This window comes from Schistocerca americana, chromosome 7 (assembly GCF_021461395.2).
Source record: "Schistocerca americana isolate TAMUIC-IGC-003095 chromosome 7, iqSchAmer2.1, whole genome shotgun sequence".
In the NCBI taxonomy this organism is placed as follows: Eukaryota; Metazoa; Arthropoda; class Insecta; order Orthoptera; family Acrididae; genus Schistocerca; species Schistocerca americana.
The window spans coordinates 229,005,670-229,024,348 of NC_060125.1; the positions used below are offsets into that span (position 1 = coordinate 229,005,670).

General features: G+C 37.9%; 1 protein-coding gene across 1 annotated transcript in view; it reads right to left on the minus strand.

Moving 5' to 3' along the window:
• The window catches only part of LOC124621786, a 104,375-nt gene that overhangs the window by 55,145 nt on the left and 30,551 nt on the right, over positions 1–18,679 (minus strand). Inside the window, exons 7-11 of the mRNA XM_047147220.1 lie at positions 16,349–16,618; positions 14,035–14,254; positions 13,356–13,508; positions 12,910–13,220; positions 1,877–2,132 (exon numbers count right to left, since the gene is read on the minus strand). Coding sequence (XP_047003176.1) covers positions 1,877–2,132; positions 12,910–13,220; positions 13,356–13,508; positions 14,035–14,254; positions 16,349–16,618 — 1,210 coding nt within the window. The remainder of the gene's footprint in view (positions 1–1,876; positions 2,133–12,909; positions 13,221–13,355; positions 13,509–14,034; positions 14,255–16,348; positions 16,619–18,679) is intronic.

The following is an 18,679-nucleotide window of genomic DNA, read 5'->3' on the forward strand; positions in this document are numbered from 1 at the left end:
GGCATAGATCACACACTCCTTGTGGTTTGTCTGGTTTTGATGCACATTTTTTGGTTTGTGTTTAAGATACATGTCATAAGTGTAGTCTTTTTTTCACTTCCCCTCCAGAGAACTGTATCTCGCATTGCAGAGTGCAACTAATAGAAGATGAATTTCTGGCTATCCTGGTGTGTTTACTACTTTATTTTTATGCATTTTATTTTGACAGTTGACAATATCTTCTGGCTGATTGCTGTGAGTGATTCTCTTAGACCTCATTGAAGTCCATATGGTAAGAATATCAAAGGCCATCACTCACAGTACCTTAGGAAAAAAACTGGACCACATTGCTTCAATATTGTATCAAAATTTTGCACTCAAGGCGCATAATCAGAAATATATCTTCTAAAATGCTGAAAATGGCACAGACTCATTGTGTGAAGTGTATCAAAACAGTTAAAATAGTTATGTGCACAATTATGTATCATTATGCAACACAGAGATGTATTTTTATATGATACGCATAGAAAACCTGCTGACATTTGTTCAGAACGCATCAACACCTCCTATTCACAATGTTGAAAGTTTTAACACTGAATACACAATTTCACACTTAAGCTATGTAAGAAAAGAAGCATATACACTGAAAAGTAATGCCTCCACATTTTTTTATTCTGTTATCGATATTGATTGATGATTACACATAATGCATATTACCCAGTCAACTTTCCTGCTTCACTGACACATGTTCTGACCCTCTGCCGCTAGAGGGCTCAGAATTGTAGTGTGTAACACTGCAATGTGGAAAGTAACTATGTTGTTGCATGAAAAAATGTGTGCTGCAATCAATTTTTTGAGCACAAATTCAAAGAGTTCATCCACACATGGAGCACGATCTCCTTCAGCATGACAATTCCAGATCACCCAAGTGCTGTGAGATCTGTAACAATCAAGTATCTGGGGTTCACTGCCATCGACCAGGCTCCATGCAGTCCCAACTTGGCCCCATCTGATTTTTCTCTGTTACCAAAACTTAAGGAACACCTTCAAGGGTATCACTTTGGTAGTGATGAAGTGGTGCAGGCAAAGGTGAGATTTGCCTCGGTCAACAAAGTCAAATATTCTACAGTGATGGTGTCAACAAACTGTCTCTTGTTGGACAAAATGTATTCATCACCACAGTGACTATGTTGTGAAGTAAATATGTAGACATGAAGAATAATGATGGAATGTTAATAATGTATGTTTTATTGTAAAAGCTTTACGAGTTTTCACATAAAAAATTTGGATGCACTACTTTTCAGCACACCTTTGTACTCCAGATAGTAACAGCCTGGGACAATTTTGCCTATGCACAAATAGGAAACATAAAAGAAAAAGTTCAGAGTAATTTTACATACATACAGTGTTATCAGTGTTATGCTTAGAGTTGTTCAACTCACAAAATAATTTAGGCTGCCTGAAACTTAAGAAGAGCAAGATGGTGATTCCATGTCTGTTTTGTATTTAGCAAAAGAAAGTCATTGTAATACCTTTAAGAAACTAAATGTATAAGTCATTCCACTCAGGCTATTTCTGGTTAAATTATAACATTGAACAGTTATTGTCTTATACTGAATGCAGCAAATTAACATATAAACTTATAATCAGTGAAAAACACACACAGACACACACATATTCCTTCAGAATTATGAACGTTGAGTAATTCTGTAGCATTGGTGACTCAATTAAAGGACTGATAAATCTGAAGACCACAAGGCAGCAACCATATTCACAGCTTTTTAGTATCTAGTGAAGAGCCATACGTAGCCAACAGAACTTCAATGTCAAATATGTCTCCAGTTTAATAATAGTATTAAGAGCATTCTATCCACACTAGTCAAAATTTGGCACAAACCTGCGTTACTTCCTGCACATATGCACGAATGTCCTCAGGACTGTGAGGGGAGCCTAGAGCACCAACCATGTCTGGTGTAGAAGTTACAACATGCAGCGGGCTGCCCACATATGGTGGCCTGTCGGTGAGGTCAGTCTGACTGCCACAGGAGCGCTGGCCTACCATGCAGCCCAGAACTGCTGCAGTCTCGGGGCTAAGTGGTGGAGGTATTGAACCAGAGCCTAAACTGTAGCACCTGGCTCGCCCATGTTCACCCCTGCATATGTGGTAACAAAAGAACATTCCACACAATAAATATAAATTCTTAAAAAATTATCCTCAATTTGGAAAATACAGGGTCTCCCAAAATAATGTAGGCACTTTTTGAAACTGAGCCTATCTTTAATTAATGCAGATAGAAATAATTTTTTTGTGAATAATAATTATAAGTCAGTGTAAAACTTAGCAATGCTTCCATTTGTTGCAGGATTGTAAATAAAGATGGTGTTATCATTTGATGAAAGGATGTGGGTGCTAAAGGGTTATTTGAAAACAGAAAATGTGAATGAGGCTCCACGACTTTCCTGAGTCGAATTTTGAATACTTCTATCCTCACATTTAATAATTACATGAATCCAAGACGAGTTTGAAGTTGATGGAATGGTGTATGATGTGAAGAGGAACTGTACCAGAACAAAGAGATGAAAAACAGACAATGAAAGAGTGGCTGCAGTGATTAAGATGTACACACCATTCACCAAAAAGTCTGTGAAGCAATGCTCTCATGAGACAGGGATCATTAAAACCAGTGTTTACTGAATTTTGTGGATTCAGAGGTGGAGGTCTAAAGTTCTAACACTTGTGCATACTCCAAAAGAGGATGACTCTGATGGGTGAACTGAATTTTGTGAGTGTTTCATCAACATGTGCAAAGAAGATGAATATTTCCAAGAAGTAACTCTTTGCTCAAATGAAGTGACATTTAAACTTGATGAAACATTAAACTGCTATAATTGTGTGTATTGGGCAAATAAAAATTCAAACATAATTGAAGAAAGGCATGTTAATCTACCAGGAATATCAGTCTGATGTTGTCTGTTGTCTGGAGGGATAATCTGGATGTATTTCTTTGAAAAAACTCACAGGTGACTATTATGTAGAAATACTGCACTTGATGACTCCAGATCTAATGACAGTTTTGAAAATGAAGATTGTTACCTTCAGCAGGAAGGGGTTGGCACCTCACTTTCGACTTGTGAGAGAATTTCCCAATCGCATGTTCCCCTCCCCCCCCATGAACCATGGACCTTGCCGTTGGTGGGGAGGCTTGCGTGCCTCAGCGATATAGATAGCCGTACCGTAGGTGCAACCACAACGGAGGGGTATCTGTTGAGACGCCAGACAAACGTGTGGTTCCTGAAGAGGGGCAGCAGCCTTTTCAGTAGTTGCAAGGGCAACAGTCTGGATGATTGACTGATCTGGCCTTGTAACAATAACCAAAACGGCCTTGCTGTGCTGGTACTGCGAACGGCTGAAAGCAAGGGGAAACTACAGCCGTAATTTTTCCCGAGGGCATGCAGCTTTACTGTATGATTACATGATGATGGCGTCCTCTTGGGTAAAATATTCCGGAGGTGAAATAGTCCCCCATTCGGATCTCCGGGCGGGGACTACTCAAGAGGATGTCGTTATCAGGAGAAAGAAAACTGGCGTTCTACGGATCGGAGCATGGAATGTCAGATCCCTTAATCGGGCAGGTAGGTTAGAAAATTTAAAAAGGGAAATGGATAGGTTGAAGTTAGATATAGTGGGAATTAGTGACGTTCGGTGGCAGGAGGAACAAGACTTCTTGTCAGGTGACTACAGGGTTATAAACACAAAATCAAATAGGGGTAATGCAGGAGTAGGTTTAACAATGAATAGGAAAATAGGAATGCGGGTAAGCTACTACAAACAGCATAGTGAATGCATTATTGTGGCCAAGATAGATACGAAGCCCACACCTACTACAGTAGTACAAGTTTATATGCCAACTAGCTCTGCAGATGACGAAGAAATTGAAGAAATGTATGATGAAATAAAAGAAATTATTCAGATTGTGAAGGGAGACGAAAATTTAATAGTCATGGGTGACTGGAATTCGAGTGTAGGAAAAGGGAGAGAAGGAAACATAGTAGGTGAATATGGATTGGGGGACAGAAATGAAAGAGGAAGCCGCCTGGTAGAATTTTGCACAGAGCACAACATAATCATAACTAACACTTGGTTTAAGAATCATGAAAGAAGGTTGTATACATGGAAGAACCCTGGAGATACTAAAAGGTATCAGATAGATTATATAATGGTAAGACAGAGATTTAGGAACCAGGTTTTAAATTGTAAGACATTTCCAGGGGCAGATGTGGACTCTGACCACAATCTATTGGTTATGACCTGTAGATTAAAACTGAAGAAACTGCAAAAAGGTGGGAATTTAAGGAGATGGGACCTGGATAAACTAAAAGAACCAGAGGTTGTACAGAGATTCAGGGAGAGCATAAGGGAGCAATTGACAGGAATGGGCGAAATAAATACAGTAGAAGAAGAATGGGTAGCTTTGAGGGATGAAGTAGTGAAGGCAGCAGAGGATCAAGTAGGTAAAAAGACGAGGGCTAGTAGAAATCCTTGGGTAACAGAAGAAATATTGAATTTAATTGATGAAAGGAGAAAATATAAAAATGCAGTAAGTGAAACAGGCAAAAAGGAATACAAACGTCTCAAAAATGAGATCGACAGGAAGTGCAAAATGGCTAAGCAGGGATGGCTAGAGGACAAATGTAAGGATGTAGAGGCCTATCTCACTAGGGGTAAGATAGATACCGCCTACAGGAAAATTAAAGAGACCTTTGGAGATAAGAGATCGACTTGTATGAATATCAAGAGCTCAGATGGAAACCCAGTTCTAAGCAAAGAAGGGAAAGCAGAAAGGTGGAAGGAGTATATAGAGGGTCTATACAAGGGCAATGTACTTGAGGACAATATTATGGAAATGGAAGAGGATGTAGATGAAGATGAAATGGGAGATATGATACTGCGTGAAGAGTTTGACAGAGCACTGAAAGACCTGAGTCGAAACAAGGCCCCCGGAGTAGACAATATTCCATTGGAACTACTGACGGCCTTGGGAGAGCCAGTCCTGACAAAACTATACCGTCTGGTGAGCAAGATGTATGAAACAAGCGAAATACCCTCAGACTTCAAGAAGAATATAATAATTCCAATCCCAAAGAAAGCAGGTGTTGACAGATGTGAAAATTACCGAACTATCAGCTTAATAAGTCACAGCTGCAAAATACTAACACGAATTCTTTACAGACGAATGGAAAAACTAGTAGAACCCAACCTCGGGGAAGATCAGTTTGGATTCCGTAGAAACACTGGAACACGTGAAGCAATACTGACCTTACGACTTATCTTAGAAGAAAGATTAAGGAAAGGCAAACCTACGTTTCTAGCATTTGTAGACTTAGAGAAAGCTTTTGACAATGTTGACTGGAATACTCTCTTTCAAATTCTAAAGGTGGCAGGGGTAAAATACAGGGAGCGAAAGGCTATTTACAATTTGTACAGAAACCAGATGGCAGTTATAAGGGTCAAGGGACATGAAAGGGAAGCAGTGGTTGGGAAGGGAGTAAGACAGGGTTGTAGCCTCTCCCCGATGTTGTTCAATGTGTATATTGAGCAAGCAGTAAAGGAACAAAAGAAAAGTTCGGAGTAGGTATTAAAATTCATGGAGAAGAAATAAAAACTTTGAGGTTCGCCGATGACATTGTAATTCTGTCAGAGACAGCAAAGGACTTGGAAGAGCAGTTGAATGGAATGGACAGTGTCTTGAAAGGAGGATATAAGATGAACATTAACAAAAGCAAAACAAGGATAATGGAATGTAGTCTAATTAAGTCGGGTGATGCTGAGGGAATTAGATTAGGAAATGAGGCACTTAAAGTAGTAAAGGAGTTTTGCTATTTGGGGAGCAAAATAACTGATGATGGTCGAAGTATAGAGGATTTAAAATGTAGGCTGGCAATGGCAAGGAAAGCGTTTCTGAAGAAGAGAAATTTGTTAACATCCAGTATTGATTTAAGTGTCAGGAAGTCATTTCTGAAAGTATTCGTATGGAGTGTAGCCATGTATGGAAGTGAAACATGGACGATAAATAGTTTGGACAAGAAGAGAATAGAAGCTTTCGAAATGTGGTGCTACAGAAGAATGCTGAAGATTAGATGGGTAGATCACATAACTAATGAGGAAGTATTGAATAGGATTGGGGAGAAGAGAAGTTTGTGGCACAACTTGACCAGAATAAGGGATCGGTTGGTAGGACATGTTCTGAGGCATCAAGGGATCACCAATTTAGTATTGGAGGGCAGTGTGGAGGGTAAAAATCGTAGAGGGAGACCAAGAGATGAATACACTAAGCAGATTCAGAAGGATGTAGGTTGCAGTAGGTACTGGGAGATGAAAAAGCTTGCACAGGATAGAGTAGCATGGAGAGCTGCATCAAACCAGTCTCAGGACTGAAGACCACAACAACAACATGTTCCCCTCAATGTGACTACGATGAAGTGGAAGTGCTGTGGAATGTCCAGCTCATTCACCAGATTTCAACCCCCTTCACTTGTATGATTGGGGTACATGGCATACACAGTATATGCCACAAAATACAAACACTGGATGATCTAAGAGAGGAAACTGAGCAAGCCTGAAAACTGTTCCATTCCAAACAACACAATTAGTATATTGCTCTGTTCTAAGTCATTGTTGATAATGTGGACAGTGATCTTTTAAGCATATACCACCTTAATGTATACAACACCAGCAATGTTTCATTTCCATCTGCTTTAATTAGAGAGATATTCAGTTTCAAAGAATGTATGCATTATTTTGGGCTACCCTGTATATCCCTTGCAAAACACTCAAAAAATCTCTCATAAAGCAGGAAGTGATATTACAGTAAATATAGTTAAAATGGGAGAGAGACAAATTGTAAACTGTATTTTTTGTAAATGTGTAAAAACCACATGGCGTGCATGTAGAAAAGCTTCACCAATGATGTGTTCAAATTCCATCTTTAAGCTATAATTACCTGATATAGGTATCTACCATACATCATCCTCGTTTAGATTTTCAAAGTTTGTCCATTACAAATCCTGGACAATAACATTTTACAAATGCAACAAAACATGCAGTTCAATTTTCACATTAACTCAATCCATTGATACACTATCATACAACAATCAAAATAGGTCCTGATAAACATTCTGCAAATACACAATTGCTTGTTTACTAAAAGTCAAGAGACTTCAGTCCTGTATGGGTGTTTCTGAGGTGTATTTTCCTTCCCACTTTGAATATTCTGGAATTCTAGAGGTACTAATTACAGACAAACAGTATGTCACTCATTTCACTTTCATTAGCTGAAGACCTCTATGAAAAGTGATGTGACAATTTTTCTATCTTTGTAGGAAATTGTTCACCAGGTAAGTGTCAAACAGCAATCCATCATTTTGTTTGACTATTTTACATTACCTCTCATTATATCATGTGTTTCATCAGGGTGAAACCTACTGAATCTATTGAATATGACTTTCTCATGCTCTGTCAGAAAATTTATCACAGAATGGGCAGATTCCTTAAAGAGAACTAAGTAATTACATATATCTAAAAACAAAGATGATGTGAGTTACCATACGAAAGCGCTGGCAGGTCGATAGATACACAAACAAACACATACATACACACAAAATTCAAGCTTTTGCAACCTTGAATTTTGTGTGTATGTATGTGTTTGTTTGTGTATCTATCGACCTGCCAGCGCTTTCGTATGGTAACTCACATCATCTTTGTTTTTAGATATATTTTTCCCGCGTGGAATGTTTCCCTCTATTATATTCATATAAGTAATTACATATATAGGTATGTGTTGCAGTCAACCTTGTATTTACACTATTCATCTTTATAAATGTTTTATACTGTATTTCAGACCTTCCTTTTCTTATTTGCTGCCTCATTGTTTTTAGACTATTGTTGTTGCAGATTGCAAATCATACTTCAGAAACAGCTAGCCTGTTTTAGACAGATTTAGATTTTTTGAAGTTGTGCATTATGAATCCTGGACAATAATATTTTACATAAGCAATAAAACATGCGGTTGAATTTTGCACATAAACCCTATCCACTGATACAATACCATACGACAATCAAATCAGGTCTCAATAAACATTCTGCAAATACACAGTTGCTTGTTTGCTAAAATTCAAGACATTTCAGTGCTGTATTGCTGTTACAGTGGTGTATTTTCTACCCAACTTTGAATATTCTGAAGTTTTAGAGATACTGATTACAGATAAACAGTATGTCACATGTCACTCAGCACTCATTTCACTTTCATTAGCTGAAGACCTCCATGATAAATGATGTGCCAATTTTTCAATCTCTGTGGGCAGTTCTTCACCAGGTAAGCATACAACAGCAATCCATCATTTTGTTTGACTATTTTACATCACCTATCATTATATCATATGTTTGAGAATGACTTTCTCATGCTCTGTCAGAAAATTTATCACAGAATGGGCAGATTCCTTAAAGAGACCTAAGTAATTACATACATAGGTGTGTTTTGCAGTCAGTCTCGTATTTACACTATTTGTCTCTATAAATGTTTTATACTGTACTTCAGCATCATCCTTTTCTCATTTGCTGCCTCATTGTTTTTGGATTATTGTTGTTGCAGAGAGCAAATCATACTGTTTTAAACTTAAGAAACTTATTTCCAATTGACATGATGGAAATTTAAATTCTATAACATCAAGTGATAACATCAAGTGTTTCAAACAGTGGCACTCTTTTACAGTAAACTATTAATCTAATCATATGAACCCCTGCCACAAAAATTATGTTACAAGTGGTCTACAGAATGTGCCCTTTTGCCAGACTGTCACTTTTTTCACCTTTTGTGTGAATGAGTATTGTTTCCATATTACAGAGAAATTACAACAAAAATTCTCCGAAATATATATGTACCTCCTATCAAAAAAAGTGAACAGTCATGATATGACTTCACCACACAAGACATATTAGGAAAACAGAACAAAAATTCACAAAATTAAATGTCAGCAGGATTAACAGCCACTTAATGAAATGGAACAATGAATGCAAGATTCTTTAACGGACAGAATAAATGAATCTTTCAGCTCAGGTAGCTTCCCAGAGTATCTGAAACAGGCAAAAGTTTTACCTTAATTAAAGAAAGGCAATGGGGGAGATATAAAAGGTTACAGACCTGTCTCCCTGCTGTCATCTAAAAGAATAGCAGAATAACTTACAAAAAACATGAGAATGAATTATCTGAATAAATACAATCTCCTCAGTGGAGCACAATTTTTCCGAAGTGCAGAAAGGATTGTAGTGGAGTTTAAAAATTGGTGCTTTATGCACCAGCCGAGGATGACTATGTCCCAGGTATATCTTTAGATTTTTCCAAGACCTTTGACACAGTTAATCATACAATTCTACAATAGCAGCTAGAATCATTAGGAATAAGAGGAATAACCAATGACTGGTGTTAATGATATGTGGAAAATAGGTGCTTAGAGTGGAGAGAATGCAGGCCTCAAATAAGGTGAAGCTTCTGATGGTATATTTAACAGATCCAAAATACAGTAATATAGTGTAGCAATTTTGCAGAGAATGTAAAACATGAGGAAACATATTCTTTGATGATGACACCACCACTGTAATCAGAGATAAAAATGTCAAGATTCCTTATGGAAGTAGTAAACGAAACCCACAAGCAAGTTTACAGTTGATCAGTATGCATTATGGTATTATTAGAAATAAAGAAAACAAACAGCACAAATTTCAGCTTAAAGGGAGAAAATAACATGTCAAATTGAAGAATATAATAATTCATTAGATCGTACAATTTCCACAAAATTTTAAGGACGAGTATTGAATGTCTGTTTAAGGGAAATTAGCACATAAAGATCCCAGTTTTAACAGTATGTTATGCCTTTAGAATTCTGTCCTCAGTGTATGGTATTAAGTGCCCTGTAGTTTCGTAACACTTCTCAGTTCACTCAATCTTTAGCTTTAGTTGGGCTTCCAACCAACTTGTTCTGTAATGCACATCTATCAATCCATTGTGTACATTAGGAAAAAAACATTAGCAATTATTATACAAACAGCTCTACCTATTCAAACAGCCTACCCAATTTCCTTTCGTATAAAAAAATAGAAATGAAGCATAATAACAGTATTTTCTACTAGGGACTAAACTGCACAACAAATTGTGCTAGTAGATTAAAGAAATAACTAACACCAAAATATTTAAAGACAGATTGAAAACAAATCTATATCATAAATTAATAACAAAACACCTATGTGATCCTACAATAGGCATATACTACATTTGTGTAGAAAGAAAATTTTAAATCCTTGATTAGAGATATGGAGGAATGCTGACTCAGTTTCAAACACAGAGAAGAATGAAAGATGAAATATAAAGACAGAAATACTGTCACGGTTCTGATGTTAGCCAAATGGGTATTGTTTGAAGTGTGTAGCACATCTAACATGTGCAACAACTAGTGCTGAGGTGTGAATGAATAGTGTAATAGCAGTTTTGGCAGCTGATTTATTTGCAAGTACATACACAAACATATAAAGCCTAGTGAAACAAGATCTGTAAGATTATTTTTTTTGCATGTATGTATGAATTAGTTGCCTTTTTATTAAATTTTCTCTTTGTATTAAGCTGACAAACTTAGTATCATCAGAAAAAAAGTTATTTATCATCAGAAAAAAACAGTTATCTACATGTTGGTTCATCCAAAATATGAGATAGTGTGAGCTTACAACATAAACGGTTTGCTGTTATTGGCAGGCCTATACAGCTATCATCTGCTGGGCTATGTCTATATGGTTCAGTTTGGGTGCTGGATTGCTGCACTTGTATCATCAATAAACATTTAAGTTCTAAAGTCATTTAAAGCCATTGGAGATGATTAGCCTAAATTATTACCAGGTAGCAATCCAGTATCAAACATTGTGGGATTTCATGACATAGCATTAATTCCCTTCCATTTGCCATGGAAAAAAAGTGATAGTGTCACTGAGTGGGAGGATAGGCATGGACGTTTTTCATTGAGAATGTAATTATAATTATGAAAATGTTCAAGTGTACTTGGCAATAAATTCCGTGATCCTATCCAATGTATTTATATGCACAGAAGTATAAATATACTGTTTTCTTCCAAATAACAGTACAAAAAACTTTTAGTTACCATTTGGCAACAGGCTGACACATAAATGACAAAGAATTTACTGGATTAGTTCTGACTGAAATGTTTATTATTTTATAGTAGTGCAACATTTTATCCACCAGATATCATTCAACAATTATAAAGGATTTGTCAGCTTAACACGGGGAAAATGTGTAACTCTATATGTACACATATAAATACGAGGGCTATCCACAAAGTACATTACGTTTTGGAATTAAAAATAAATAAAGTATTGGAAATTTTTTTTATTATATACAGATGAAAGCCACACTTAAATACTACTTTTCTACATAGTTGCCATTTAAATTAAGGCACTTATCGTAGCGATGGACGAGCTTGGAAATTCCTTCGTCGTAAAATTCGGCTGCCTGCGCCTTCAACCACGTGGTTACCTCTTCTTGAAGCTGTGCGTTGTCATCAAAACGTTGCATAGCCAACCACTTCTTCATAGCTGGGAATAAGTGGAAGTCGCTCGGTGCCAGGTCGGGACTGTACGGCGGATGAGGAAACAACTCCCACTTAAAAGATTCGAGAACTTCACGAGTGGCATTTGCCGTGTGGGCCCGGGCATTGTCGTGAATCAGCAAGATCTTTGAGCCCAACTTTCCCATGCACTTTTTTTGTATTGCTCTTCTGAGGTTGTGCAGAGTTTGGCAATACCTTTGAGAGTTTATTGTAGTGCCTCTTTCCAGGAAATCCACAAAAATCATCTTTTCTGTCCCAAGACAGTCATTACGTGGTTGAAGGCGCAGGCGGCCGAATTTTACGACGAACGAATTTCCAAGCTCATCCATTGCTACGATAAGTGCCTTAATTTAAATGGCAACTATGTAGAAAAGTAGTATTTAAGTGTGGCTTTCATCTGTATATAACAAAATAAATTTCCAATACTTTATTTATTTTTAATTCCAAAACGTAATGTACTTTGTGGATAGTCCTCGTATATACAGATGTGATAATGTGGATATGAAAGGTGGTCGCCTGTGGCCTTGTTGAAGGAATCGACCTGATATTTGCAAGAAATGATCCAGGAAAACCAAAAAAAACCTAAATCACTAATTTCCTATGCACTCAAGTGGCATTAAGCAAAGTCAGTATAATGTTGGAAGTGTACTTTTAGAGGACAAGTAATTTCCGTAGTTTGGCAGAGACTGGAGTACAGCAAAGAGCAATAGATAGGCTGATAAAAGTAAGAGACCAAGGCATCAATGAAATGGGAATGAAAAAGAGAAATACCAAGTGATAACACAAAATAAATATTAATCTGTATTTCTCCCTTATTTTAATGAGTGAAATTATTTTAGATTATTTAATTTTTCGATTAAGTACCAATGACTTACCTGTGTATAAATTACATCTACCTTACTCTTTGGGTGAATGAATATTTCAAATGCATAGGGAAAACATATTCCACGTTTTTCACCTTGTAAACAAAAAGTGCAATTACTTCTGATAATAACATCAGAATTATTTAGTACTTGATAATAATACTTAAGATCTTCAATGCTTAGGCAGCAAAAATTTCAAAGTAAGCCTACATAAAATCAACTCTGAAATTTAGCAACTCTTGTTACTAAAAAATATAGCATAGCAATTTCTCTGCTACTAAGTTGTTATTAAGTTTGCAAGATCAGGATCAACATATGAGTGAGTCTACATACAAAGTTTGATTACGAAATATTAAACTATTTCTAACATTCAAAAATAGCCATTACGTAAGAGATGTCACACCTGTGAGATGGCACTGCTGGTGAGATTGGGCGGCCACCCGACAGCCGTGGAGCTATGCATGGAAGGCTCCCGTGACGAGGAAGTGCTTCAGGGGAAGGAGGAAGGGATGATTCTTCAGCAACCGGGGGAGGCACTGGTGACCCCCGCGAACCTCCATATATAGCTGGTTCAAATGGAACGTGGTGCTTAACCCGACGTGAGTGTCCCAGTAACAAGTCCTGTGCTTCACTTGGTAGCATAAACCACCGCAACTTTTCTGTGTGTTCATCAAACATCACACACTGATCAGCAAGTGGGTACCTCTGAGCCATCTGAGAAAAAGTGAAAAAATGAAAATTGTATTTATCATCTCTAGTTTTAAAAATATATACTGAATGTCACCCCTTGAAATTCAGATACTATGCACAAGCGACTGACAATAGACAACAACCTAGGGTAGGTCTCACCTTTCTAGCCTTGTTGAATATATTGCGAGCTGTATGGAGGCAGTCAGCATAGTCCTGAGGGAACGTACCGAGGCAGGAGATACGTCTTTCACTTACAGTCATTTTGCCATCAGTGTATCTTATATGGCCAAGCCATTTTCTCTCGCGAAACACCTGTAATGTTTGATTACGCTAAACAAGTCAGGGAACTAGAAAAATTAAGTTGTTTCAGAATTTCTACATTTAACAGTTTTTATTACTTATTGTGAAAGGAAACAAAATTTAATTTAATTGCAAAGTTAACTTACAGAATAATCTGATCTTATCAGAACTTGTACAAAAGCTGACAAATTATTTCAATCAAAGATAGCATCCAAAACAGTTTTCTTGTGTTCTCAAATACTTAATTGCCAATAAAAAAACTTTGATTTTATTTTAGATACTTGGAACCCAAACAATGCTGTGGTTCTAATAACAACTACAAATTGTTCAGATTTACTCTTAAAATAATGAAGTAAAAGTACAAGGTCCAAAAATTACTTCCATGAAACCATAACAGGAATAGAAAGCAGATATGTTATACGAACTGAATTGAAATAAGTGTTTGAGCTTAACTACGTAATATTTTAATTACACCTGAAACACTTGATATTTTTACTACTGTACTTTACAGAATACTGTGTAAAGTAACAAAAATTACCGTATTCGTATGATGTCTCCATTCTCCCGTCTCAGGGTTTAGTATGTATTGAGGCAGAAGCTTCCATCCTTCTGTAGCAACCATTTTTATAGCCTCCAAAACAAAAGCCACCTCTTGATCGGCCATAAAAAATGGCAATGATATACGAGCAAAACCAGGACGCAACATTTCAAAGCTCGAGTGTTCTTCATGGCGGCGTAAATGAGTGCGGTCAAGTCGCCTGCATGAGAAGTTATATTAAGCAGATGTCATTTTGGGTTAAGACTGGAATAAAGTTACTACAAAGCTGAATTTGCTTTAGCAGGAAGTTAACATGAATTATTAACACACAATAACATAATTACCTAGCACTTTCAGGTTCCTAAACTCAACAGTGTGTAAATAGTTCTTTACTGAACAAACCCACAGTGCTATTTGACAAAAAAATGCATGCTAATCAGTAGAGACAGTAGCATATACAGCATACAAACAAAGGCTGAGAAACATTAGATGGGTCAGCATTAGCCATGTACAATGGTAACATCAGTAGGGATCATCGCAAAGGTAACAAGCATGTAGATCCCAAACTACCAAAAGTATCATCTAAATTTTATGCACCAGCATAGAAGAGTTAAGAACACCTATTGAGCACAATTGTTCCAAAGTACTTTTGTAGCTACAAACACAATACTTTGTTATCACAATGCACACTGAATTTAAATTGCTTGCTCTGACATGTGGAAAACTAATTTTGATTAAGATTTCTCCAGGAACTTGAGCAACCATAGCATAGATGACTGAAGAGAAAAATAATGGACTCTACTACAAGAGGAGACATTTAAAGAATAAAAAATCACAAATGAGATGAACATTCATTCATATCAGCAGAATGAGAACAGAAGCAGAATGATACTTGCAGGGAAACTGAAAAACAAAAAAATGCCATAAGTTGTTGAAGTTTAATAATGTAATCTATTCACATCCATGTTGCACACATTTCAAAGAAAATTTTTAAAGAGAGGGAAATATGAAGGTCAGACTAAGGTAAGCCGCTGTCCACACACACAATAATACTCAAGAGTTTGGTAACTATACCATGTTGGGCTAACAGGGTATATATAGCATACACAAAGAAGGGCAGTAAAAAGAGATACATGCTGGTTTATCTGGGGAGTGGGTATAAAATGATGAAAAGTCCTAACTGGGAAACACTTGGAGAAAGATGGTACCTTATATCCAATGAACCAGGTTTGAAATTTCTGTGCAGAAAGTAAGACATTTCTTTATTCACATTGGTCCTGGGATCAAGAAGATAAAAATTGGGCTAATAACAGCCTGCACATAGATGTAAAAGCAATACTCCTTCACATACTCCATCTCCTGAGTAGATCTGGTACAAGCCTTAATATTTCAGAAATAAAATTTTAACTGATGTGTGACACATCCATAACAAAATTGATCATTTGCAAAATGTAGTAAGTAATATAGAGGACAACTGAATTCAGTGAATATTAAAAACAAAATTATTATCGTGGGAAAATCACAGTAATCTACCCAAACTAAAGTAATTACAAATGATGTATGCTCCATCACTCGCATACATTGATTTTATAATGTGCTGTTATGATACCAGAGTTAAGAGCAGAATCTTGTTTTTAGTGAGGCACATGGGAGAATTCCGCAGCTTGTGGTCTTGCAGTAGCGTTCACGCTTCCAGCGCATGGGGTACCGGGTTCGATTCCCAGCGGGGTCAGGGATTTTCCCTGCCTCAAGATGACTGAGTGGTGTTGTATTATCCTCATCATCATCATTCATTCCCATTATGGTTGGAGGAAGGCAATGGCAAACCACCTCTGCTAAGACCTTGCCTAGTCAGTGGTGTGGGACTCTCGCATAGTATGGGACCTCATCATCAGCATCACATGGGAGAAGAAGCTGCTCATGGGTTATAAAATGACCTGGCAACTACCTGATTATGAAATGGAATCAAAACTGTGCTTACATCTATATTTTTCATCTTCCTTTCTGAGGAAAAGTGAGAGACCAAAAAGCTAGAGACATTACTACTCATCACCTGCCAATCTGCTACAAAGCACTCCAGTTAGTAGGCAAACGATGAACCACCTTGCCAAACAATATTTATATTACAAATAACCGATAAATTTGTTTCTTTAATAGCTGGGCTAAATCACTCACATCTTAACGATCACATATTACATTTTTAGTAAACGATAAGTGCAAACAAAGTTGGACTGCTTATTCTACGGGCAGCATGGAGCTAATTATGAGCATTCAATACGGAATGTTAATGTTCATGTAATTATTCCACACTCACCGATCTTCAAGCAGTACTTCTTCATACTCCTGAGCTAATTCTTCAGGAATTCCTAGCAGATCCTGAGCATATGGACCAGCACATGCACATCCACCTCTTGCCTGGATACCGAAGACATCATTCAAAACTGTACATACAAAGTTGTGATGGAGGAACACACCTCTTGGGTGTCTCACCATAAATGAAAATATTGGCAGCCTTTTTGAAGACTGGCAGCGAGGACCAAGAAGAATGAGTTCTGGAATTGTTCGCATGTGGGCCAGCACCATCCTGTAAGAAAATTACAATAATAAGAACCAGTAACACCAAAGCATTTTATATATGCCAGAAGCTGGAATTATAACTAAACACACTGACGTCTTTCTGCATTTGTCAGGTTAATTTTGTCTTAAATCATTTATTACAATTACATGCATCAAAAAAAGTTTTACATCACCCTGGTTCCCAAAACTCCTGAACACAGACATTGACTGGGGATATTGTATCACAGACTGTTCACAGATGTCACTAAACCCGCCCAAGATGAAAACAACCACTCATGAACAGCACCTATTAGATGGAAGGGGTCCGATTGCCAATCAGTTTCAGTCATTCCACCAAGAAAGGTACACGGCTTGCGTCGTCTGTAGTTCAACCATGCCTAGACAGTCAATAACACGGTTCGATTGTGTGCACATTGTTACTTTGTACCAGGAAGGGCTCTCAACAAGGGAAGTGTCCAGGCATCTCGAACTGAACTAAAGTGATGTTGTTCAGACATGGAGGAGATATAGAGTAACAGGAATTTTCGATGACATGCCTCGCTCAGGCTGCCCAAGGGCTACTACTGCAGTGGATGACCGCTACCTAAGGATTACAGCTCAGAGGAACCCTGACACCAATGCTACTACATTGAATAATGCTTTTCGTGCAGCCACAGGATGTCTACATCTACATCTACATCCATACTCCGCAAGCCACCTGACGGTGTGTGGCGGAGGGTACCTTGAGTACCTCTATCAGTTCTCCCTTCTATTCCAGTCTCGTACTGTGCGTGGAAAGAAGGATTGTCGGTATGCCTCTGTGTGGGCTCTAATCTCTCTGATTTTATCCTCATGGTCTCTTCACGAGATATACGTAGGAGGGAGCAATATACTGCTTGACTCTTCGGTGAAGGTATGTTCTCGAAACTTTAACAAAAGCCCGTACCGAGCTACTGAGCGTCTCTCCTGCAGAGTCTTCCACTGGAGTTTATCTATCATCTCCTTAACGCTTTCGCGATTACTAAATGATCCTGTAACGAAGCGCGCTGCTGTCCGTTGGATCTTCTCTATCTCTTCTATCAACCCTATCTGGTACGGATCCCACACTGCTGAGCAGTATTCAAGCAGTGGGCGAACAAGTGTACTGTAATCTACTTCCTTTGTTTTCGGATTGCATTTCCTTAGGGTTCGTCCAATGAATCTCAGTCTGGCATCTGCTTTACCGATGATCAACTTCATATGATCATTCCATTTTAAATCACTCCTAATTCGTACTCCCAGATAATTTATGGAATTAACTGCTCCCAGTTGCTGACCTGCTATTTTGTAGCTAAATGATAAGGGATCTATCTTTCTATGTATTCACAGCACATTACACTTGTCTACATTGAGATTCAATTGCCATTCCCTGCACCATGCGTCAATTCGCTGCAGATCCTCCTGCATTTCAGTACAACTTTCCATTGTTACAACCTCTTGATACACCACAGCATCATCTGCAAAAAGCCTCAGTGAACTTCCGATGTCATCCACCAGGTCATTTATGTATATTGTGAATAGCGACGGTCCTATGACACTCCCCTGCGGCACACCTGAAATCACTCTTACTTCGAAAGACTTCTCTCCATTGAGAATGACATGCTGTGTTCTGTTATCTAGGAACTCCTCAATCCAATCACACAATTGGTCTGATAGTCCATATGCTCTTACTTTGTTCATTAAACTGTGGGGAACTGTATCGAACGCCTTGTGGAAGTCAAGAAACACGGCATCTACCTGTGAACTCATGTCTATGGCCCTCTGAGTCTCGTGGACGAATAGCGCAAGCTGGGTTTCACATGACCGTCTTTTTCAAAACCCATGCCGATTCCTACAGAGTAGATTTCTAGTCTCCAGAAACGTCATTATACTCAAACATAATACGTGTTCCAAAATTCTACAACTGATCGACGTTAGAGATATAGGTCTATAGTACTGCACATCTGTTCGACGTCCCTTCTTGAAAACGGGGATGACCTGTGCCCTTTTCCAATCCTTTGGAATGTTACGCTCTTCTAGAGACCTACAGTACACCGCTGCAAGAAGGGGG